Raw genomic sequence first — 25,094 nt, forward strand, 5'->3', positions numbered from 1 at the left:
AGGGAACAACATCTGGATTTGGGTTCCTGGAACAATAGAAATGGATATCGCAGAGAGAAAAAGGAAAATTTCAGAAGCTTTGGCTAAAAAAGTAGTCATCAGGGTAACTACAATGGAGATGGAGAAATGAGGAGAAAGGGGAGAAAGCATGGAAAAGGAAGCTGGTAGTTTCAAAAGATAGTGGGATTGTAATACTTTATGTTCCCAAAATCTGGATGATGTTGGTAAGGCTGTTTTATTGTTCATCGCCAGTTACCCTGAGAAGGTAAAGGTGGCTGCCTTGTTTTTACAACTAAGTTGCTTGCTAAGTAAGCTATTTCACAGGGTAGTAAGAGTCAAAATACTGTGTCTGTGTGTCTGTCTGTGTGTGCCTGTAATCATATTGAGCCCAGACCTATTAAGGGTAGTAGGATGAAGGACATTAGTGAATCAGTTAAGGTTTTACCTTCATAGTCATGCATTCTGATGCCAAGTCTTAAATTTACATGTTTAGTGAATTAGATTATACCAACTTGGTAGGATGTGTTCAGTATCATACTCTCTAGGTTACCTGTACTCCATGAAGAGATCAAAAATAGAATAACGAGATGGGCCATATAAAGGTGAGGGACAGAAGTGGGGGTTGGGGAGGGGAATTTTCAGCATAGTAAATGGAGGTGTCCAGGTCACAATGACAGCTGTAAGCAGCAGCAAAATTCTGTGTAACAGAAAAGATCAGAGAGGGGCTACCTCTCAGCGGTTGGGGGCAGCGCAGATGATTGTTCTCCATCGTTTTGACGTGCCTGCTGTAGGTTGCCAAGTCTCTGAAACACACAGGATGACAGTGATCAGTGCGGCCCAGTAATTCTGTGACCTTAGTCTTGGGTTTAAGATCCCAGTCTGCAAATAACTCCCCTCGTCAAAACTTGACTGCCCTCAGAAATTTGTCACAATCCCCTATTCCACAATGGCATGCAAGCCGTGGTCCTCACCAAGAGAACCATCCTGATTTCCGTGAAGACTGGGGTCAAACAAGGCTGTATCCTTGCATCAACCCTCTTAGAATCATAGAATCCTACAGTGCAGAAGGAGGCCATTCGGCCCTTCGAGTCAGCACCGACCACAATCCCACCCTGGCCCTATCCGCATAACCCCATGTATTTACTCTAGCTAGTCCCCCTGACACTAAGGGGCAATTTAGCATGGCCAATCCACCTAACCCGCACACCTTTGGACTGTGGGAGGAAACCGGAGCACCCGGAGGAAACCCATGCAGACATGGGGAGAATGTGCAGACTCCACACAGACAGTGACCCAAGCCGGGAACCGAACCTGGGTCCCTGGTGCTATGAAGCAGCAGCGCTAACCACTGTGCCACCATGCTGCCCCATCCTCATTGCAGTACTCCACGTCCTCTCCATCAAACTATCCACAGGCATGGAGATGATTTACAGAACAAACAGGAAACTGTTCAACCTATGCTGCCTTCAATCCAAAACCAAATTCACTCCAAGTCAGTCATTGAGCTCCAGTATGCCGTTGGTGCTTGTGTGTGTCTGTGTGCTCACCCGTAAACTGAGCTCCAGGTCATTGTCAACTCTTTGAAGTGCATCATTTTCACATTATACTTTGTGACTAATGCAAAACAATTTTAAAATGTTGGGTACACTTGACCTGCGAATTGAACTCCCCTAACACGTTTCAATTTGCAACACTTTGGATTAACTTTGAGCTACAGTTAAACTTCTGGCCTTAAAGGAACAAACTAGTTTAAACACAGCTTCATATTAATACATTGTTCATCACATGATACTATATACCTGCCATTTAAAAAGACACCATAATCTAACCAGCGTGCCAATTGTAGCTTTAAAAGTGAATTTTACCCCCCTGAACTTTCAGCAACTGGTATTGACTCATTCGTTTAGGCTCATACTTTTATTTGTCATCTCTTTGCATCTGCTAAAGATTCAAAATAACCTGCAGCGAGAGAGCATTTGTTCTGATTTTTACATTTCCAGACAGTATATTGAAGCCATTTTTTGAGTACCGCTGACTGTTTCTCTGCCATATTTTACATTATTCATTCATGTGATGAGAGTGCCACTGGCGAGGCCAAACTTTATTGCCAATCCTTAATTGTCCTTGCAAAGATGCTGGTAAGCCACCTTCTTGAACCACTGTAGTCCATGACGTACACCCATGGTGCTGTTGGGGAGGGAGTTCCAGTCTTTTGACTCAACAATGATGAAGAAGTGACAATATAGTTCCAAGTCAAGATGGTGTGTGACTTGCAGGTGATGTTCCCTTTCTGCCTGCTGCCCTTGTCCTTCCAGGTGGTAGAAAGTGCGGGTTGGATTCTGATAAAGACTTGCTGTAACTTCTGTTTTCTTCACCGTCCTTGTTCCATTAAAGTGATTTCTCTTCATTTTTTCCTTTCTGCTATTGAGTAACACTTTTTGTTGTTTTTTTGTATAGTCTTTCCTTGTTGTAATCAAGCAAAGTCCTGCCTCCATTTAATATCCTACTTCTTCCACTGTTATTTCTGCAAGGTAGTCTTTATGCAGTTCCTAGCATTGTCTAGTGATGTATTTAGTATATTTAAACTTCTCACAGTAATCACATGCAGTGGCTTTACTCTCCCTTTAACTAAAACACACACTTTGCCTGTGTTGAATGTTTTCTAAAATCAGCATGCAAGAGGTTAATATCAAAGATCACACAAAGCACATTGTCAGCATAAACCTGCCAGATTGGAACAGACTGGGTGTCTGGGAAAGGTCTGTATGTTTTGTTTTGGCCCACGCAATACTAGACTGGTGTTAATTGGTTAATTAACCTTGGGGAACATTATTTGAATTCCAACATATTTGATGCAATTGTTAAAGATTGCTTACATTGTTTTTCAAAATATTTAGAGATGTCTTGCTGATTAAGGTGTTGTTCTATTCAATCCACCCATTCTGGCATGCCACAACCTTCCAAACAATTGATAACCTGTTAGTGGGACTTGGTGTTGGTTATCTAAAAATGCAGTACGTTGCTACTTTGTTCCAGCCTCTGAGGAGTGTTCACAAGCAACTTGGTCACAGATCACAGAATCTCAGCTTGGAGCAGTCACTATTTTTCAGTAGCTTGTCATATTGTTTGCATTCTACACATTCCAGAAAAGTGGCTGTGTCACATTTTACCCAGCACAGATGCAGCATTGCTTATTTGTTATATTTTTGATCTGGGAAAAGGCTGGTAGAGTTATTAAGGCACGTTAAATAACAGAATCTTTGAGTTTTTCATGAATTTAAAAATGCAATAATTTTTAATCCCCATGATTTTTCTTGATTTTCAAAAGACAGTTGATGCCTGGGGCAGTGATGGGGTTGGAGGATTGAGATTGAATGACAAAGAGTGGAATGGATGGGAATTGGAGAGGAAAATCAATAACAATTAAGGAGCAGGTAAATGGAAGGTGGAAACAAATAATAATGAAGGGAAGAGAAAATGGGAGTAGCTCTGAGTGGCAATTTGAGACAGATGAGGAAGGGAAATGTCAGCAATAATTAAGAGCATCTGCTTAACTAGGTTGCCGAGAGAGAAGAGTTAGTTATCAGTGGGAGCTTTTTTTTATTCATTTGTGGGACATGGGTGTCGCTGGCTGGCCAGCATTTATTGCCCATCCCTAGTTGCCCTTGAGAAAGTGGTGGTGAGCTGCTTCTTGAATCGCTGCGATCCATATTCTGTGGGTTGACCCACAATGCCATTAGGGAGGGAATTCCAGGATTTTGACCCAGTGACAGTGAAGGAACGGTGATATATTTCCAAGTCAGGATGGTAAGTGGCTTGGAGGGGGACTTGCAGGTGGTGGTGTTCCCATTTATCTGCTGTCCTTGTCCTTCTAGATGGAAGTGGTCGTGGGTTTGGAAGGTGCTGTCTAAGGACCTTTGGTGAATTGCTGCAGTGCATCTTGTAGATAGTATACACTGCTGCTACTGAGCGTTGGTGATGGAGAGATTGAATGTTTGTAGATATGGTGCCAATCAAACGGACTGCTTTGTCCTGGATGGTGTCAAGCTCCTTGAGTGTTGTTGGAGCTGCACCCATCCGGGAAAGTGGGGAGTATTCCATCACACTCTTGACTGTGCCTTGTAGATGGTGGATAGGCTTTGTGGAGTCAGGAGGTGAGTTAATCACCGCAGTATTCCTAGCCTCTGACCTGCTCTTGTAGCCACTGTGTTTGTGTGTTGAGTCCAGTTGAGTTTCTGATCAATGGTAACCCCAAGGATGTTGACAGTGGGAGATTTAATGAGGTTACACCATTGAATGTCAAGGAGCAGTGGTTAGAGTGTCTCTTATTGGTGATGGCCATTGCCTGACATTTGTGTGGCGTGAATATCCAGCCCAAGCCTGGATATTGTCCAGATGTTGTTGCATTTGAACATGGACTGCTTCAGTACCTGAGGAGTAGCGAATGGTGCTGAACGTTGTGCAATCATCGGCGAATATCTCCACGTCTGACCTCATGATGGAGGGAAGGTCATTGATGAAGCAACTGAAGATTGTTGAGCCTAGGACACTACCCTGAAGGACTCCTGCAGAGATATCCTGGAGCTCAGATGACTGACCCTCCACAACCACAACCATCTTCCTATGTACCAGGTATGACTCCAACCAGCGGAGAGTTTGCCCCCTGATACCTATTGATTCCAGTTTCGCTGGGGCTCCTCGGTCGAATGTGGCCTTGATGTCAAGGGCTCTTCCTCACCTCTGGAATTCAGCTCTTTTGTCCATGTTTGAACCAAGGTTGTAATGAGGTCAGGAGCTGAGTGACCCTGGCGAAATCCAAACTGGGTGTCACTGAGCAGGTTATTGCTGAGCATCACTTTACTGATGATCTAGAGTAGACTGATTGGGCGGTAATTGGCCAGGTTGGATTTGTCCTGCTTTTTGTGTACAGTAAGAAGTCTCACAACACCAGGTTAAAGTCCAACAGGTTTACTTGGTAGCACAAGCCACTAGCTTTTGGAGCGATGCTCCTTCATCAGGTGAGTGGGATTTCAGTTCACAAACAGGGCATGTAAAGACTCAAACTCAATTTACAAAATAATGGTTGGATTGCGAGTCTTTACAGGTAATCAAGTCTTAAAGGTACAGACAATGTGAGTGGAGAGAGAGTTAAGTACAGGTTAAAGAGATGTGTATTGTCTCCAGCCAGGACAGTTAGTGAGATTTTGCAAGCCCAGGCAAGTCGTGGGGATTATAGATAGTGTGACATGAACTCAAGATCTCGGTTGAGGCCATCCTCATGTGTGCGGAACTTGGCTATCAGTCTCTGCTCAGCGACTCTGCATTGCCGTGTGTCGTGAAGGCCGCCTTGGAGAACACTTACCCGAAGGCGGCCAAGGCCAAGTTCTCCAAGGCGGCCTTCACGACACACGACAACGCAGGGTCGCTGAGCAGAGACTGATGGCCAAGTTCCGCACACATGAGGACAGCCTCAACCGGGATCTTGGGTTCATGTCACACTACCTGTAACCCCCACGACTTGCCTGAGCTTGCAAAATCTCACTAACTGTCCTGGCTGGAGACAATACACATCTCTTTAACCTGTGCTTAATCCTCTCTCCACTCACATTGTCTGCACCTTGAAGACTTGATTACCTGTAAAGGCTCGCATTTCAACCATTATTTTGTAAATTGAGTTTGTGTCTTTGCATGCCCTGTTTGTGAACTGAAATCCCACTCACCTGATGAAGGAGCAGCGTTCCGAAAGCTAGTAGCTTGTGCTACCAAATAAACCTGTTGGACTTTAACCTGGTGTTGTGAGACTTCTTACTGTGTTTACCCCAGTCCAACGCCGGCATCTCCACATTTTGTGTACAGGACATATCTGGGCAATTTTCCACATTTGTTGGGCTGCAAGGGCAGAGAATGGTTCTGGAGAAACATAGGAGTTGATGGGGTGTGGTGTCTGTTTAAGTGTGTGGGATTTGGATGGGGAGTGTGTGTGGGGGTGGTGCAGTTTGATGGGGTACAGAGTTGATGTGAACAGATGGGGGGGGGGGGGGGGGGGCGTGCGTGCGTTGCGATGCAATGTGTGGAGGTTGGATAGGTTGAGGATAGTGTTTATGTGCAGTGCCACCAGAGTATATTTGTGAACTAGGATTGCATGGGACATGGCAACTGATAAATTGAAAACTTTTTTACAAGATTACTTAGTGCCCTTCTGCTATCGGGTATTGATTAACTGTCATTTGTTTCTGAATTTGAGGTGTAATAAGATGTCCCACCCTTCGCTTGTGCACTGCAAATATACAGCATTGTTGTAATCATTTTGATATTAAAAATATTCTATTGTAGTCATCTGTTTTAATATTTTGTAAGTAAACCTGCTGATCATTATTATCCACACACTGAGGGAGCAGGGTGAAAGTATGGGAATCCCCCCAGGAACTCACCCGCCCAGACCCAGACACAATTTCACGATTGTGCGGGCAAGGGCTTGGGCAGGAATCCCACCATTTCACTGGCCACTCGAGGTACACCCCGCCAGCCTCTATTAAGCTGATGGGAGAAGGTGTGTACAGTAAGAAGTCTCACGACACCAGGTTAAAGTCCAACAGGTTTATTTGGTTTCATGAGATTTCGGAGCACTGCTCTTTCATCAGGTGAGTGGGGAATTGAGTTCACAAATAGGGCATATATAGACACAGACTATGTTGGAGTGGGAGTAGGTGTGGTAGAGTGGTTAGCACTGCTGCCTCACAGCGCCAGGGACCCAGGTTCAATTCCCAGCTTGGGTCACTGTCTGTATGGAGTTTGCTCGTTCTCCCTGTGTCTGCGTGGGTTTCCTCTGGGTGCTCGGGTTTCCTCTGGGTGCTCGGGTTTCCTCCCACAGTCTGAAAGACGTGCTGGTTAGTTGCATTGACCTGAACAGGTGCCGGAATGTGGCAATTAGGGGAATTTCACAGTAACTTCATTGCGGTGTTAATGTAAGCCTTACTTGTGATTAATAAATAAACTTTACTTTAAGGGTGGGAAAGTGATGATTAAACTTTCTCCCACCTTGGGCAGGAAGTGGGTAGAATTACAGAATCCCTACAATGGGCGGCACAGTAGCACAGTGGTTAGCATTGCTGCTTCACAGCTCCAGGGACCTGGGTTCGATTCCCGGCTTGGGTCACTGTCTGTGTGGAGTTTGCACATTCTCCTCGTGTCTGTGTGGGTTTCCTCCGGGTGCTCCGGTTTCCTCCCACAGTCCAAAGATGTGCGGGTTAGGTTGATTAGCCATGCTAAAATTGCCCCTTAGTGTCCTGAGATGCGTAGGTTAGAGGGATTAGTGGGTAAATATGTAGGGATATGGGGGATAGGGCCTGGGTGGGATTGTGGTCGGTGCAGACTTGATGGGCCAAAATGGCCTCTTTCTGCACTGTAGGGTTTCTATGATTTCTATGAATGCAAAAAGAGGCCCTTTGGGTCACCGAGGCTGCACTGACAGCAATCCCACCCAGGCCCTGTCCACGTAACTCACGTTTACCCTGCTAATTTCCCTGGCACTATGGGGCAATTGAAAATGGCCAATCTATTTAAACCGCATATATTTGGAGTGTGGGAGGAAACCAGAGCACCCGAAGAAAATCCACGTCGACACAGAGAGAACGTTCAAACTCCACACGCAGTCACCCGAGGCCGGAATTGAACCCAGGTCTCTGGTGCTATGAGGCAGCAATAGTGGCACTGTGCTGCTGTGCCACCCCGGTGGGGGGAGGGGGCTCGGCTCACTCTGAAGGTCCGTTCAAAAGTCTGGGCACTCCCTCAACTCGTGCCATAATCCAAACCAATTACTTGCATTGGACGCAGTTCAGCAAAGCTTCTCTTAGAGTTTGGGTTGAGAAGGTTGGTCTTTGACGAGAGACTGAGTAAACTGGGCCTATATTCTGTGCAGTTTAGAAAAATGAGAGGTGATCTCATTGAAACATCCAAGATTCTGAAGGGACTTTACAGGGTAGATACAGAAATTGTTTGTCCTTGTTGATGAGTCCAGAGTATCAAGGTGTAATGTCATGATGAGGGGATGATCATTTAGCAATGAGATGAGAAATTTCTTCACTCGAGTTGTGAATCATTAAATTCTCTATCCAAGTAAATTGCAGATGCTCCATTATTGTATATAGTTATGGTCAGGACAGACACTTTTTATCTAAGGAGATCTAGGGAAATGGAAGTGGACAGGAAAGTGAAGTCCAATATCAGCTGTAATTGTATTGAATGACAAAACAGACAGGCCAAGTGATCTATTCCTGTTCCTATCTCTTGTGTTCTTGTGTTATCCCGTTCAGCTGGGGCTGAATGTTTGTCTTTTGTAACATACTCAATATTAACCTCCTGCTGATGCAAAAATCAAGGTTTAATATGACTCCAATTGCATAAACCATTGAGAAGTAAATCATTTGTGGTTAAAATACTGAATCACAATGTATCACAATGAAGGAAATAGATGTTCGGAGGGAGGATGTACTGGCAGTTTTGAATAAACTGAAGGTTGATAAGTCCCCTGGGCCTGATGAAATATATCCTAGGATTCTTTGGGAGGCAAGGGATGAGATTGCAGAGCCTTTGGCTTTGATCTTTGGGTCCTCACTGTCCACGGGGATGGTGCCAGAGGATTTGAGAGTGGCGAATGTTGTTCCTCTGCTTAAGAAAGGGAATAGAAATGACGCTGGTAATTATAGACTGGTTAGTCTTACTTCGGTGGTTGGTAAATTGATGGAAAAGGTCCTTAGGGATGGGATTTACGACCATTTAGAAAGATGCGGATTAATCCGGGATAGTCAGCACGGATTCGTGAAGGGCAAGTCGTGCCTCACAAATTTGATAGAATTTTTTGAGGAGGTAACTAAGTGTGTTGATGAAGGTAGGGCAGTTGATGTCATATACATGGAATTTAGTAAGGCATTTGATAAGGTCCCCCATGGTCGGCTTATGATGAAAGTAAGGAGGTGTGGGATAGAGGGAAAGTTGGCCGATTGGATAGGTAACTGGCTATCTGATCGGAGACAGAGGGTGGTGGTGGATGGAAAATTTTCGGACTGGAGGCAGGTTGCTAGCGGAGTGCCACAGTGATCTGTGCTTGGTCCTCTGCTCTTTGTGATTTTTATTAATGACTTCGAGGAGGGGGCTGAAGGGTGGATCAGTAAATTTGCTGATGACACCAAGATTGGTGGAGTAGTGGATGAGGTGGAGGGCTGTTGTAGGCTGCAAAGAGACATAGATAGGATGCAAAGCTGGGCTGAAAAATGGCAAATGGAGTTTAACCCTGATAAATGTGAGGTGATTCATTTTGGTAGGACTAATTTAAATGTGGATTACAGGGTCAAAGGTAGGGTTCTGAAGACTGTGGAGGAACAGAGAGATCTTGGGGTCCATATCCACAAATCTCTAAAGGTTGCCACTCAAGTGGATAGAGCTGTGAAGAAGCTGTGTGTTAGTTTTTATTAACAGGGGTTGGAGTTTAAGAGCCGTGGGGTTATGCTGCAACTGTACAGGACCTTGGTGAGACCACATTTGGAATATTGTGTGCAGTTCTGGTCACCTCACTATAAGAAGGATGTGGAAGCGCTGGAAAGAGTGCAGAGGAGATTTACCAGGATGCTGCCTGGTTTGGAGGGTAGGTCTTATGAGGAAAGGTTGAGGGAGCTAGGGCTGTTCTCTCTGGAGCAGAGGAGGCTGAGGGGAGACTTAATAGAGGTTTATAAAATGATGAAGGGGATAGATAGAGTGAACATTCAAAGACTATTTCCTCGGATGGATGGAGCTATTACAAGGGGACATAACTATAGGGTTCATGGTGGGAGATATAGGAAGGATATCAGAGGTAGGTTCTTTACGCAGAGAGTGGTTGGGGTGTGGAATGGACTGCCTGCAGTGATAGTGGAGTCAGACACTTTAGGAACATTTAAGCGGTTATTGGATAGGCACATGGAGCACATCAGGATGATAGGGAGTGGGATGGCTTGATCTTGGTTTCAGATAAAGCTTGGCACAACATCATGGGCCGAAGGGCCTGTTCTGTGCTGTACTGTCCTATGTTCTATGTGTTTCCAAATGGTAGAAAATCTATTATAAAGTATATGAAAAAAATAAAGTTTTTTAAGATGCACATATTTCTGGAGTACTACTGCTGTCATTGGTGTCTGTTTCACATCCTTTTCCTCCTCTTCCAGTTTATTCAACATGGTAAACAAAGATATTGAATCCTTGACTAATGGGATGAAGGAAGACAAAGCTCCCCAGGCAACTCTGAAAATGTCAGCATCACAGGTATGTGCAAGTGGGAGTGTGTATGTAAAGATATTTGATTGTGGGGGTGTGGAGGGGGGTTTATTCAGAATAATTTTGAAGCCTGTTCACACTCCTTATGTTATTGGGCTTATTTAAAATATTTTTAATTGTCTTAAATGTTATATATATTTTTCTAATTTATTTAGTATTTAGTTGTTCAGCCTCTAAACATCAATATCCTGCTGTGGTAAAGGGCATTAGCTGATTTATTTATTTAACACTTTATTTATCTAACTAGCAGTGAACAGGTTAACTAAATGATCAACAAGCCAAATACAACACTATTCTAATGGAATGTTGTTTTGCTAAATCCACTTCCCACTTAGTAAAAAAATAGAATCTTTAGTCATTCTCAAAATTTCAACAAGGTTTGTCGTCTTCCGGAATCTTCTGTCTTCTTTGCTGATTTCTTCTGTCTACACTATCGAGATGAGTCTTTCTTTTAAGACATAAATGCAGCTGTTATGCTGGCAGAGACTGTTGCTGGCTGTGTGTTACAGGGATTACAGGGTCAAAGGTAGGGTTCTGAGGAATGTGGAGGAACAGAGAGACCTTGGGGTTCATATCCACAGATCTCTGAAGGTCGCCACTCAAGTGGATAGAGCCGTGAAGAAGGCCTATAGTGTGTTAGCGTTTATTAACAGGGGGGTTTGAGTTTAAGAGCCCTGGGGTTATGCTGCAACTGTACAGGACCTTGGTGAGACCACATTTGGAATATTGTGTGCAGTTCTGGTCACCTCACTATAAGAAGGATGTGGATGTGGAAAGAGTGCAAAGGAGATTTACCAGGATGCTGCCTGGTTTGGAGGGTAGGTCTTATGAGGAAAGGTTGAGGGAGCTAGGGCTTTTCTCTTTAGAGTGGAGGAGTTTGAGAGGCGACTTAATAGAGGTTTATAAGATGATGAGGGGGATAGATAGAGTGGACGTTCAGAGACTATTTCCTCGGGTGGATGTAGCTGTTACTAGGGGGCATAACTATAAGGTTCATGGTGGGAGATATAGGAGGGATGTCCGAGGTAGGTTCTTTACTCAGAGAGTGGTTGGGGTGTGGAATGGACTGCCTGCTGTGATAGTGGAGTCAGACACTTTAGGAACTTTCAAGCGGTTATTGGATAGGCACTTGGAGCACACCAGAATGATAGGGAGTGGGATAGCTTGATCTTGGTTTCGGAAAAGGTTCGGCACAACATCTTGGCCGAAGGGCTGTACTGTGCTGTTCTATGTTCTATGTTTAGAAGAAATGGTTTGTTTAAATTTTAAAATGAAGCATATTTTCTGCTCAGTTTTCACATTGAATTCAGGAATTATTTTTTCTGATTTGGCTGGTACTTACAGTAATTGATTTAATTATTACTTTGGAGGCCACTGCTGGACACCCGATTGACAAATAGATTTAATACCCTCACACTATCACTTTCCTGTTTCAATGTGCTTCCTATTATTACATTTCTGCCCAGCAGATACAACCACTCACTCAATTCGTCGGATTCTCTGCATCCATTGTTCCAACTAGATACAAATCCACGAGCTGACAAACCTTGCTCAACACAAACCGATGCACTCACACAGCAAAGCAGACATTTAATGCTTACTCTTGTTCACCTGTTTTGAGAATTAAGCAGTTCTCATGAACCTTAAATGTAATCTCAACATAATTGTTGTGAGAAACTTTTAGATTATTGATCCAGTGCTTTGAGCACTAACTTCACAGAGACATTCAAAACTTATTTTCTTTTTTCTCTCAGAAAAGTTGATTACTTCCATTAGGAACTAAAGAATCTTGCATGGCTTTGTCAGAGGGAGGTCATGCCTAACAAATTTGATTGAATTTTTTGAGGAGGTGACCAGATGTGTAGACCAGGGTAGTGCAGTCGATGTAGTTTATATGGATTTCAGCAAAGTCTTTAACAAGGTCCCACATGGGAGACTTGTAAAGAAGATAAATTCACATGGGATACAGGGTAATTTGACAAAGTGGATTCAAAAGGAGACAGAGGGTGATGACAGAAGCCTGATTTAGTGACTGGAAGCCAGTGGCATACCACAGGGATCTGTGTTGAGCCCCCTATTATTCGTCATTTATATAAATAACATTGATGGCCATGTGGGGGTAGGATTAGTAAGTTTGCGGATGACACAAAGATTGGACGGGTGGTTAACAGTGAGGCAGAGTGTCTTGGGCTACAAGAAGATATAGATGGAATGGTCAAATGGTCAGAAAAGTGGCAGATGGAATTTAACCCTGAAAAGTGAGAGGTGAGACACTTTGGAAGGAGTAATTTGACAAGAAAGTATTCAATGAATGGTAGGACACAAGGAAGTTCTGTGGAACAAAGGGACTTTGGCGTGTTTGTCCACAAATCTCTGAGAACAGAAGGGCATGTTAGTAGGGTGGTGAAAAAGACATTTGCCTTTATCAATTGAGGCATAGATTACAAAAGCAGGGAAATCCTGTTGGAGTTGTGTAGAACGTTTGTGAGGCCATAGCTAGAGTACTGTGTGCAGTTCTGGTCGCCACATTGTCGGAAGGATGTGATTGCATTGGAGGGGGTGCAGAGGAGATTCACCAGGATGCTGCCTGGGATGGAACATTTAAGTTATGAAGAGAGGTTGGGTAGGCTTGGGTTGTTTTCGTTGGAGCAGAGAAGACTGAGGGATGACCTGATCGAGGTGTACAAGATTGAGAGACATGGACAGAGTGGATAAGGAGCAGCTGTTCCCCCTAGTTGAAGGGTCAGTCATGAGGGGGCATAGGTTCAAGGTGAGGGGCAGGAGGTTTAGGAGGGATGCAAGGAAAAACATTTTTACCCAGAGGATGGAGACGGTCTGGAATATGCTGCCTGGGAGGGTGGTAGAGGTGGGTTGCCTCACATCCTTTAAAAGATATCTGGATGAGCACTTGGCACATAGCCCTGAATGTTATGGCGTGCTAAATGCTCGCAGATGGGATTAAGTGAGAGTTGAGGTATTTCTAATGTGTCGGTGTGGACTCGATGGACCGAACGGTCTCTTCTGCACTGTATGATTCTACATATCAGCCGTCAAAACATAAGGGTTAGACCCTGAAGATTCATTGCTCCTCATAAAATATTTAAGGTAAATGGATGTCGTGGCAAGTGTATCATTAGTTATTTTTACTTCCTATGGACAGAAGCCTGCTTTTGTCAAAAAGTAAGTCCCCATTTTCAATATAAACTGGATTCTGCTGCTAAGTACATTGATATTGTCACCAGCATTTAGTGTTCATAGTTATCAGAATACAGCTAACTGTTGTATCCAGTCCACCACTGTAAGAGCTCAATATTCGTGTGTGTTTTAGATTTTTTAAATTCTTTCATGGGACAAGAGTGTCACTGGCTTGGGCCAGCATTTATTGCCTATCCCTAAGTTTGCCAGTCCATTTAAGAGTCAACCACACTACTGTGGGCCTGGAGTCACCTGTAGGCCAGACCAGGTAAGGATGGCAGATTATTTTTACCTGAAGGACATTAGTGAACCAGATGGGTTGTCCAGGCACTTTTCCAGTAAAGAAATTTTGTTCTTTCCTGATTGTTACTTTTTCCTTGACTTTTGTTGGAGAGCATGTTTTTCAAGGCTCAAAAATGAAACCGCCGGCAGTTACTCTTGTTAGCTCCTAGTCCTTGTTTGTATCTGAACTGTGCTCACAAAAATCAATTCCAAATAAGGGTAAGCTGCTTATAGGGGGTTTATTTCTGCAGCCTTATTAGCTGGACATGTCCAATGGCCATTCTAACCTGACGTGTCCAGCGTGATTAATTAATAAATTGACCTGATTCTTTTCATTTCCATAGGACACCAATTACATATAGATAAAGTTCCAACACAATAAAACTCTGATCTTTGTACAGATATACAGCCATCTTCCATTCTTCTTAGTGACCCATAAATCAATTGTCAATACCAGAATTTTATCCCTGACCTTCAATCCTATTTCAAACCAGATAACCACACAACTTTGAGTCCGTTGATTTCGAACTAACCTTGAAAAAGTAATTTCTACATAATCAGTTGTTGTAGTGAGTGAGAAATGCTACGAATCTGTTTTATGTTAGTTTTGTACTTGGGTGCTGTCGTTGCACAATGCTAGTTGAAATGGTAAAGATATTAGCCATTCTATCAGCCCGCAGATCCATGCTGGCTCCCCATGGGACAATCCAGTCAGTTCCACAGCTGCTTGATTCCCATAGTCCTGCTAGTTTATTTTCTTCACTTTCCATTCAACACATTGACCCAGCTTCCACCACCATCATGGGCAAGTAATTATTATTTGCTGTGTTAAAATGTTCTTCCTCACAATCCCCTTGCATAAAGAGCAAGAGGATAAGATGTGAAGGAGTAGGACCTATCAAATGTGACGGTGGGAAAGTCTGTACTGAACCGGTTGAAATGGCAGAGGTACTCAATGAATACTTTGCTTCAGTATTCACAGTGGAAAAAGATCTTGGTAGTTGCAGTGCAGACTTGCAGTGGACTGAGAAGATTGAGCATGTGGGCATTAGGAAAGAGGATGTGTTGGAGCTGTTGAAAAGCATCAAGTTAGATAAATCACCGGGACCGGATGGGATGTACCCCAGGTTACTGTGGGAGGCGAGGGAAGAGATTGCTGATCCTCTGGCGATGATCTTTGCGTCGTCAATGGAGACGGGAGAGGTTCCGGAGGATTGGAGGATGGCGGAAGTGGTTCCGTTATTCAAGAAAGGGAGAAGAGATAGCCCAGGAAATTATAGACCGGTGAGTCTAACCTCAGTGGTTGGTAAGTTGATGGAGAAGATCCTGAGAGGCAGGATTTATGAACACTTGGAAAGGAATAGTATGATCAGAAGTAGCCAGCACGGCTTTGTCCGAGGCAGATCATGCCTTACGAGTCTGATTGAGTTTTTTGAAGATGTGACTTGACACTTAGACGGGGGAAGAGCGGTAGATGTGGTTTATATGGATTTCAGTAAGGCGATTGATAAGGTGCCCCATGCAAGGCTTATGGAGAAAGTGAAGTGGCATAGGATACAAGGGGACGTTGCTTTGTGGATTCAGAACTGGCTTGCCCACAGAAGGCAAAGAGTGGTTGTAGATGGGTCTTTTTCAGAGTGGAGGTCGGTCACCAGTGGGGTGCCCCAGGGATCTGTTCTGGGACCCTTGCTCTTTGTGATTTTTATAAATGACCTGAATGAGGAAGTGGAAGGATGGGTTGGCAAGTTTGCTGAAGACACAAAGGTTGGAGGTGTTGTGGATAGTGTAGAGGGATGTCAGCAGTTGCAACGAGACATAGATAAGATGCAAGACTGGGCGGAGAAGTGGCAGATGGACTTCAACCCAGATAAGTGTGTGGTGGTTCATTTTGGCAGGTCGAATAGGATGGAAGAATATAATATAAAGGGTAAGACGCTTGGCAGTGTGGAAGATCAGAAGGATCTTGGGGCCCGGGTTCATAGGACACTCAAAGCAGCATCGCAGGTAGAGGCTGTGGTTAAGAAGGCGTATGGAATACTGGCCTTCATCAATAGAGGAATTGAGTTTAGAAATCGGGAGATAATGCTGCAGCTGTTTAGGACCCTGGTCAGACCCCACCTGGAGTACTGTGCCCAGTTCTGGTCGCCTCATTACAGAAAGGATGTGGAAGCCATAGAACGGGTGCAGAGGAGATTTACAAGGATGTTGCCGGGATTAAGTGGTATGCCTTATGAGGATAGGTTGAGAGAGCTAGGTCTATTCTCCTTGGAGAGGCGAAGGATGAGAGGTGATCTGATAGAGGTGTATAAGATGTTGAGAGGTATTGATAGAGTGGATTCTCAGAGGCTTTTACGCAGGGCTGAAATGGTTGTCATGAGAGGCCACAGGTTTAGGGTGCTGGGGAGTAGGTACAGAGGAGATGTTAGGGGTAAGTTTTTCACTCAGAGGGTGGTGGGTGTGTGGAATCGGCTGCCGGTAGTGGTGGTGGAAGTGGATTCGATTGAGTCTTTTAAGAGACTTTTGGATAGGTTCACGGAGGTTAGTAAGATAGAGGGTTATAGATGAGCCTAGAAGGTAAGGAAATTGTTTAGTGCAACTTGTGGGCCGAAGGGCCTGTTTGTGCTGTAGCTTTTCTATGTTCTATGTTCTATCTCCTGCCCAAAGTCTTAAATCTGTGTCACCTAGTCCTCAGTCCAACACAGGAAGGGGCCCTTCGGCCCACCAAGCCTGTGCCGACACATGACACCTTTCTAAACTAAAGACCTTTTGCCTCTATGCAGTTCATATCCCTCTATTCCTTGCCTATTCATGTATCTGTCAAGATGCCTCTTAAACATTGCTGTTGTATCTGCTTCTACCACCTCCTCTGGCAACGCATTCCAGGCACTTGTCGCCCTCTGTGTAAAAAAAAACTTGCCTCTCGCATCTCCTTTAAACTTTCCCCCTTTTACCTGAAACCTATGTCCCCTAGTAAATGACATTGTTACCCTGGGAAAAAAACTCTGAATATCCATTCTATCCATGCCTCTCATAATTTTGTTAACTTCTTTCAGGTCGCCCTCAGCCTCTGACATTCAAGTGAAAACAAACCAAGTTTGTCCAATCTCTCCTCATAGCTAATACTCTCCAAACCAGGCAACATCCTGGTAAACCTTTTCTGTACCCTCTCCAAAGCCTCCATATCCTTCTGGTCGTGTGGTGACTAGAACTGCACACAATATTCCAAATGTGGCCTCACTAAAGTTATAGAATTATAGAATCCTTATGTAGTGCAGAAGGAGAGAAGGCTGTTCAGCCCATTGAGCCTGAACCGACAACATTTCTACCCAGGCCCTATCCCTATAACCCCACGTATTTACCCTGCTAGTCCCCTTGACTAAGGGGCAATTTAGCATGGTCAATCAACCTAACCCACACACCTTTGGAGTGTGAGAGGAAACCAGTGCACCTGGAGGAAACCCATGAAGATACTGGGAGAACGTGCAAACTTCACACACAGACAGTGACCCGAAGCTGGAATTGAACCCAGGGCTTGTCTACCGAGGCCATATAGGTGGAGCTGAGAAACAGGAAAGGTATGACCACATTAATGGGGGTGTATTATAGACCACCCAATAGTCAGCGAGAGTTGGAAGAGCAAATCTGCAGAGAGATAGCAGACAACTGCAGGAAACATTAAGTTGTGATATTAGGGGATTTTAATTTTCCACATATAGATTGGGACTCCCATACTGTTAAAGGTCTAGACGGGTTAGAGTTTGTAAAATGTGTTCAGGAAAATTTTCTAAATCAATATATAGAGGTACCAACTAGAGAGGATGCAATATAGGATCTCCTATTAGGAAACGAGTTAGGACAAGTGACGGAAGTGTGTATAGGGGAGCACTTTGGTTCCAGTGATCATAACGCCCTTAGTTTCAAGTTGATCATGGATAAAGATAGATCTGGTCCTCGGGTTGAGGTTCTAAACTGGAAAAAGGTCAAATTTGAAGAAATGAGAAAGGATCTAAAAAGTGTGGTTTGGGACAGGCTGTTCTCTGGCAAGGATGTGATTGGTAAGTGGGAGGCCTTCAAAGGAGAAATTTTGAGAGTGCAGAGTTTGTATGTTCCTGTCAGGATTAAAGGCAAAGTGAATACGAATAAGGAACCTTGGTTCTCGAGGGAGATTGTAACACTGATAAAGAAGAGAGAAATGTATGACATGTATAGGCAACAGGGAGCAAATAAGATGCTTGAGTATAAAAAGTGCAAGAAACTACTTAAGAAAGAAATCAGGAGGGCTAAAAGAAGACATGAGGTTGCTTTGGCAGACAGGGTGAAAGATAATCCTAAGAGCTTCTACAGGTATATTAAGAGCAAAAGGATAGTAAGGGATAAAATTGGTCCTCTTGAAGATCAGAGTGGTCGGCTATGTATGGAACCAAAAGAAATGGGGGGAGATATTAAATGGGTTTTTTGCATCCGTATTTATTAAGGAAACTGGCATGGAGTCTATGGAAATAAGGCAAACAAGTAGGGAGGTCATGGAACCTATACAGATTAAAGGGGAGGAGGTGCTTGCTGTCTTGAGGCAAATCAGAGTAGACAAATCCCCAGAACCAGTCAGGGTATTCCCTCAGACCTTGAAGGAGACTTGTGTTGAAATTGCAGGGGCCCTGGCAGATGTATTTAAAATGTTGGTATCCACGGGTGAGGTGCCGGATGATTGGAGGATAGCTCATGTTGTTCTGTTGTTTAAAAAAGGCTCAAAAAGTAATGCGGGAAATTATAGGCCGGTAAGTTTGATGTCAGTAGTAGGTAAATTATTGGAAGGAGTACTAAGAGATAGGATGCACAAATATTTGGATAGACAGGGACTTATTAGGGAGAGTCAACATGGCTTTGTGCGTGGTAGGTCATGTTTAACTAATCTATTAGAGTCTTTCGAGGAGGTTACCAGGAAAGTGGATGAAGGGAAGGCAGTGGATGTTGTCTACATGGACTTCAGTAAGGCCTTTGACAAGGTCCCGCATGGGAGGTTAGTTAGGAAGGTTCAGTCGCTAGGTATACATGGAGAGGTAGTAAATTGGATTAGACATTGGCTCAATGGAAGATGCCAGAGAGTGGTAGTGGAGGATTGCTTCTCTGAGTGGAGGCCTGTGACTAGTGGTGTGCCACAGGGATCAGTGCTGGGTCCATTGTTGTTTGTCATCTATAGCAATGATCTGGATGATAATGTGGTCAATTGGATGAGCAAATTTGCTGATGATACAAAGATTGGAGGTGCAGTGGACAGTGAGGAAGGTTTTCAAAGCTTGCAGAGGGATTTGGACCAGCTAGAAAAATGGGCTGAAAAATGGCAGATGGAGTTTAATGCAGACAAGTATGAGGTATTGCACTTTGGAAGAACAAACCAAGGTAGAACATACAAGGTAAATGGTAGGACACTGAAGAGTGCAGTAGAACAGAGGGATCTGGGAATACAGATACATAATTCCCTAAAAGTGGCGTCACAGGTAGATAGGGTTGTAAAGAGTGCTTTTGGTACATTGGCCTTTATAAATCAAAGTATTGAGTATAAGAGTTGGAATGTTATGGTGTGGTTGTATAAGACATTGGTGAGGCCGAATTTGGAGTATTTTGTGCAGTTTTGGTCACCTAATTACAGGAAGGATGTTGATAAGGTTGAAAGAGTGCAGAGAAGGTTTACAAGGATGTTGCCGGGACTTGAGAAACTGAGTTACAGAGAAAGGTTGAATATGTTAGGACTTTATTCCCTGGAGCGTAGAAGAATGAGGGGAGATTTGATAGAGGTGTATAAAATTATGATGGGTATAGATAGAGTGAATGCAAGCAGGCTTTTTCCACTGAGGCTAGGGGAGAAAAAAACTAGAGGACATGGGTTAAGGGTGAAGGGGGAAAAGTTTAAAGGAAATATTAGGGGGGCTTCTTCACACAGAGAGTGGTGGGAGTGTGGAATGAGCTGCCAGATGAAGTGGTGAATGCGGGCTCACTTTTAACATTTAAGAAAAACTTGGACAGGTACATGGATGAGAGGGGTGTGGGGGGATATGGTCCAGGTGCAGGTCAGTGGGACGAGGCAGAAAAATGGTTCGGCACAGCCAAGAAGGGCCAAAAGGCCTGTTTCTGAGCTGTAATGTTCTATGGTTCTATGGTCCCTGGCGCTGAGTCAGCGGTGCTGTACAGCTGCAACATGACGAGCTAATTTTTATACTCTATGCCCCAACTGATGAAGGCATTGTATCATTAATTAATGGGAAGAGATCTTTCTTATCCTAATCTGTCACAATCTTGTATAACTCTGTTAAATCTCCCCTCCCCTTTGCTCCAAGAAGAACAACTCCAGTCTTTCCTACCTAGTCTTGTAATCTGGCATAGGGGGTCTGATAACCATATATTAATTTATTATAATGATGTTCCCGACATTGAACATTGGGAAAGTTGTCCCTTCACTGACGGGGGGAGGGGACAATTATGTCATGCGTTTATGCAGATATAAAATGCAACTTTGCAATCCTTGTGATATTTTCTGCTCCCGTTGCCAAGCATATCCAACATGAGTGGAAAGGAAAATCCAGAACCATGTTTCCATTATTGCCAATCCACCAGATTCCTACATTGCTATTTGTGCCCGTAACTCACCAATTATTCACCACTGCTATTCCTTTCACATCTAGCTGTGATCATGTGTCCCAATCTTTTCTTGATGAAAACTATTTCAATTACAATATCTACTATTAAAGTGTTGTATTCAAATACCACAATCAGCCTATTTTTATGTAAATCCGCTCTCAATAGCTCTACCACCTTTTGGCCAAAAGCGTATGCAGTTTTCCAAAGGGAACCTCAATCTTGTCATAATAACACAACAAAGTTATCAATATGTCCAGAAGTACTGTTCATTTGTCCAGACAAACCAATGAGTCATATGAGTATCACCATGTCACTGCTTGTCTGGTTTCCTTAAGCAGTCAAGCTTTTGTCTACCATTGAGTGGAACCCGGTGTATAGTCTCATATAGTACACTACTCAGTAGAGTAAAACAATATATTAAAGTGCCTACCTTCGCTGAACTTCTCCAGTGGCTTTTTTCTCAATGATTCTCTCTTGATTTAGTGCATGTGTTAATAACACTGGTCTAAATTAATAGATTCAGCACAGTTGATATACTATACCTGTAGCTATTTGCACATAATGTCCAATGGAGATTGGCAGCATATTAAATCACATGTTTGAATAGATTTAAAGAATAGAATTTGTTTCGCATTAATGAATAGACAACACTGTATAAATGTGAAAAATTAAGCTTTTATAGTGTCATTTAGTAAAACTATAATCTGTCGTCATTGGCTGACACTCGATTCAAGATTAGTGTCTACTTGGTGATGAGTTTCTGCCTTGGATCTTCATGTGATCAAACAGACTAATTCTTGGCCATAAGCTAATACAACATGCACACAATATATATGTGTAACATAATATAAATATATATGTTTTCTAATCAATATATACAGAACAGATAAAATGGGCAAAAGTTATCTGGAAGATGAGGTTGTTTTGTGACAGTTTTGTGGAAAAACACATTGTGGAACCAGCTAGGAATAAAGCTATTTTTGATCTAGTATTGCATATTGAGACAGGTTTAATGAGTAATTTTGTAGTAAAAGATCCTCTGGGGGGAAAAAGTGATCATAATACAATTGAAATCCAAATGCAACACACTCCAATCCCAAACAGGAATCTTAAACTTAAACAAAACCAATCTCAATCGCTTGGCAGTACAGAAATTAAATATTACTGAAAAGAGAGATATAATGCCAACACTTTTCGCCTTGCACTGATCAGGATCAACTCAAGAATGTCAAATCTCAAACAATCACAATTTATACTACAGGAGGAAAGCATGCTGATTAGTGGCAAGTCGATTGTGGTCAAGGCATTGCTATGGAGAAAGCAGTGGGGAACTATAGTCTCTTGAAGCCTCTGGATAATTCAAAAAAAGGCTCAAGGCTTGACCGTATTCCTTTATTTGCAAAAGGAATGTTTATTGTATATTAATATATGTCGCTCCTAGCCAGCATAAATTAGCCAATTTTCAAGCTCAGCTGATTATTTTAAATTGGTTGTTAGCGCAACTATTAGTGCAAGCAACTGGGCAGCATTTGCTGAACAATCCTGAGTGCACTAATATCTGCACTAACAACCAATTTAAGATGACCAGTGGAGTTTGTTAGAAGTGACATCGATTCATACATAAGGACCATGCTCACTCCATTGACACACAATGAGAATGCTAGCCTGTTATAGATATGTTTGAAAGCATGCTATTGTTAGGATAACCAATTTGTGATGTATGTCAGTTCAGTAACTAGTGAAGTTAACTTGATGATTATCAGATTGTGTGTGCACTTCTGTCACTGCACCAGAGCCTGCTTGTGTTTGCTGGCCTGAGAGTAGAGTCTTTATTTTGAAGTTGAATTTTGTTAACCCCAAGTAGCATTTTAGTCTTAGCAAGCCCAGCATTCTGTCAGCCATTTTGATGCAGCAACAAGCACTTCAGCTGTGTGGTGACAACTTCTCAGCATGCAGGTGCAGCAGACAGTAAAGAAGGCAAATTGTATGTGGATCTTCGTAGCGAGAGGATTCAAGTACAAGAGCAGGGATGTCTTGCTCCAATTACACAGCACCTTGCTGGACCTGGAATATTGTGTGCCGTGTCTAATATCTCAGAAAGGATGTGCTTGCTATAGAGGGAGTGCAGCAAAGGTTTACCAGACTGATTCCTGGTTGGTGGGACTGGCATATGAAGAGAGATTGGTTACGATTATATTCATTGCAAAAGAATGAGGGAGGATCTCATAGAAACCTATAAAATTCTAACAGGACTAGACAGGTTAGATGTGGGAAGGATGTTTTTGATGGTGAGGGGGTCCAGAACCAGGGGTCATAGTCTAAGGATAAGGGATAAACCTTTTAGGACTGAGATAAGGAGAAACTTCTTCACCCAGAGAGTAGTGAGCTTATGGAATTAAGTGCCACAGAATGTACTTGAGACATTGTATGTTTTCAAGAAGGAGTTAGATATTGCACTTGGGGCAAAAGGGATCAAAGGATATGGGGGAAAGTGGGATCAGGCTATTGAGTTGGATGTTCAGCCATGATAATGAACAGCAGAGCAGGCTTGAAGAACCGAATGGTCTACTCCTGCTTCTATTTTCTATGTATCAGCTATTAACATCCATACTAACAACATATGATTTGTGCACATTAACCAATATCTTGAGCATGCCTATGGCTGCATGCTCAATTCTTTACAACAATTTAACAGAAAAGCCAATATGGAATTAACATCCTACTAGTTCTAATTATTAACCTGTCAAGTTATTCCTTACCAAAGAGACTAGATTAGGTGCCTAATAAATATGATGTATTTTGTATTCTTGTTTCAGGATGTCATTGCGAAGGTGAATTCTACCGACGATTCAGGTGTACCAGTGGAAGTAGAGCATCAATCATCTACTGAAACTGCTCTGACCACCCTTTTGAATAAAAGCAGCCAAGAGGAGAGGCCTGCTCATCATGGCAAACTATGGCGAATATGTGCATGCCCACCTCAAGGAATCATTGCTAGTGTATTAACAAAGGGTTAGACCACAATATTTGAATATTAGTTTGTTTTTGTTAATAACAGAAACTGGACCATAATATTCTGTATGGTTACACGTTTCTATATGAACAGAGGTTTCACTACTTTTGATGTGCCACATCATTACATTGATTCTTTTTCAGGTTCTGGTGTTGCCATTATAATTCTACTCCAATGCTTTTCCACAATTTTTAGATTAGATGCTCAAATTTGATTCAGTGCTGACCAGATTATACTTAGAATTGTTGAGCAGAGCAGAATTTTTGTACACAGTGTAACAAGTTGATATTGTAACTGGGTGGGAAGATACCAGAATGGAATTCTGGTCCAAAAGAGAGTAACTTTTTTTAGAAAACATGGAGGAACAGAGTGACAGGACTGCTATTAGTTGCAACAAAAAAAAACATTTAAGAAAGGTGAAAAGTTGGGTTACAATACAGTACTCCTTTACACCTCCCTTAACCTAACCTTAAAATCTTTGTGTATTTGTTAACACAAATTACAAAATATATCTAAGCTATAGTCACCGTATGTGATACTGGAGAGAGTTACCCTGATGAGGGCAAGTAGATTTTGTTGGGAATAATTAAATTAAGCTAAAATTTAAGCTAAAAGGGGTCATTTTTTGTCCAATGTGTGCAGGAAGGCTTCCTGACACAGTATGTAGATAGACCAACAAGAGGCGAGGCCACATTGGATTTGGTACTGGGTAATGAACCAGGCCAGGTGTTAGATTTGGAGGTAAGTGAGCACTTTGGTGACAGTGACCACAATTTGATTACGTTTACCTTAGCAATGGAAAGGGATAGGTATATACCAAAGGGCAAGAGTTATAGCGGGGGGAAAGGAAATTATGATGCGATTAGGCGAGATTTAAGTGGCATAGGTTGGGGAAGGAAACTGCAGGGGATGGGCACAATTGTAATGTGGAGCTTGTTCAAGGAACAACTACTACGCGTCCTCGATAAATATGTACCTGTCAGGCAGGGAGGAAGCAGTCGTGAGAGGGAACCGTGGTTTACTAAGGAAGTTGAATCTCTTGTGAAGAGGAAGAAGGAGACTTATGTTAAGATGAGACGTGAAGGCTCAGTTAGGGTGCTTGAGAGTTACAAGTTAGCCAGGAAGGATCTAAAGAAAGAGTTAAGAAGAGCCAGGAGGGGACATGAGAAGTCTTTGGCAGGTAGGATCAAGGAAAACCCTAAAACTTTCTATAGGTATGTCAGGAGTAAAAGAATGACTAGGGTAAGATTAGGGCCAGTCAAGGACAGTAGTGGGAAGTTGTGCGTGGAGCCTGAAGAGATAGGAGAGGCACTAAATGAATATTTTTCGTCGGTATTCACACTGGAGGGGGACAGTGTTGTCGAGGGGAGTACTGAGATGCAGGCTGTTGGACTGGACGGGATTGATGTTCATAAGGAGGAGATGTTAGCAATTCTGGAAAGGGTAAAAATAGATAAGTCCCCTGGGCCGGATGGGATTTATCCTAGGATTCTCTAGGAGGCGGGAGAGGAGATTGCAGAGCCTTTGGCTTTGATCTTTGTGTCGTCATTGTCTACAGGAACAGTGCCAGAAGATTGGAGGATAGCAAATGTTGTCCCCTTGTTCACGAAGGGGAGTAGGGACAACCCTGGTAATTATAGACCGGTGAGCCTTACTTCTGTTGTGG

General features: G+C 43.1%; 1 protein-coding gene across 3 annotated transcripts in view; it reads left to right on the forward strand.

The window, feature by feature from the left end:
• Positions 1-25,094, forward strand: part of LOC144482885 (sodium/hydrogen exchanger 9B2-like) — a 142,935-nt gene that overhangs the window by 73,905 nt on the left and 43,936 nt on the right. For all 3 annotated transcript variants that reach the window (XM_078201806.1, XM_078201763.1, XM_078201876.1), the window contains 2 exons: positions 10,197-10,293; positions 23,232-23,427. In XM_078201806.1, coding sequence (XP_078057932.1) covers positions 10,207-10,293; positions 23,232-23,427 — 283 coding nt within the window. In that variant the 5' untranslated portion in view covers positions 10,197-10,206. The remainder of the gene's footprint in view (positions 1-10,196; positions 10,294-23,231; positions 23,428-25,094) is intronic.

The sequence above is a fragment of the Mustelus asterias genome, chromosome 1 (assembly GCF_964213995.1).
Source record: "Mustelus asterias chromosome 1, sMusAst1.hap1.1, whole genome shotgun sequence".
NCBI classification, from domain to species: domain Eukaryota; kingdom Metazoa; phylum Chordata; class Chondrichthyes; order Carcharhiniformes; family Triakidae; genus Mustelus; species Mustelus asterias.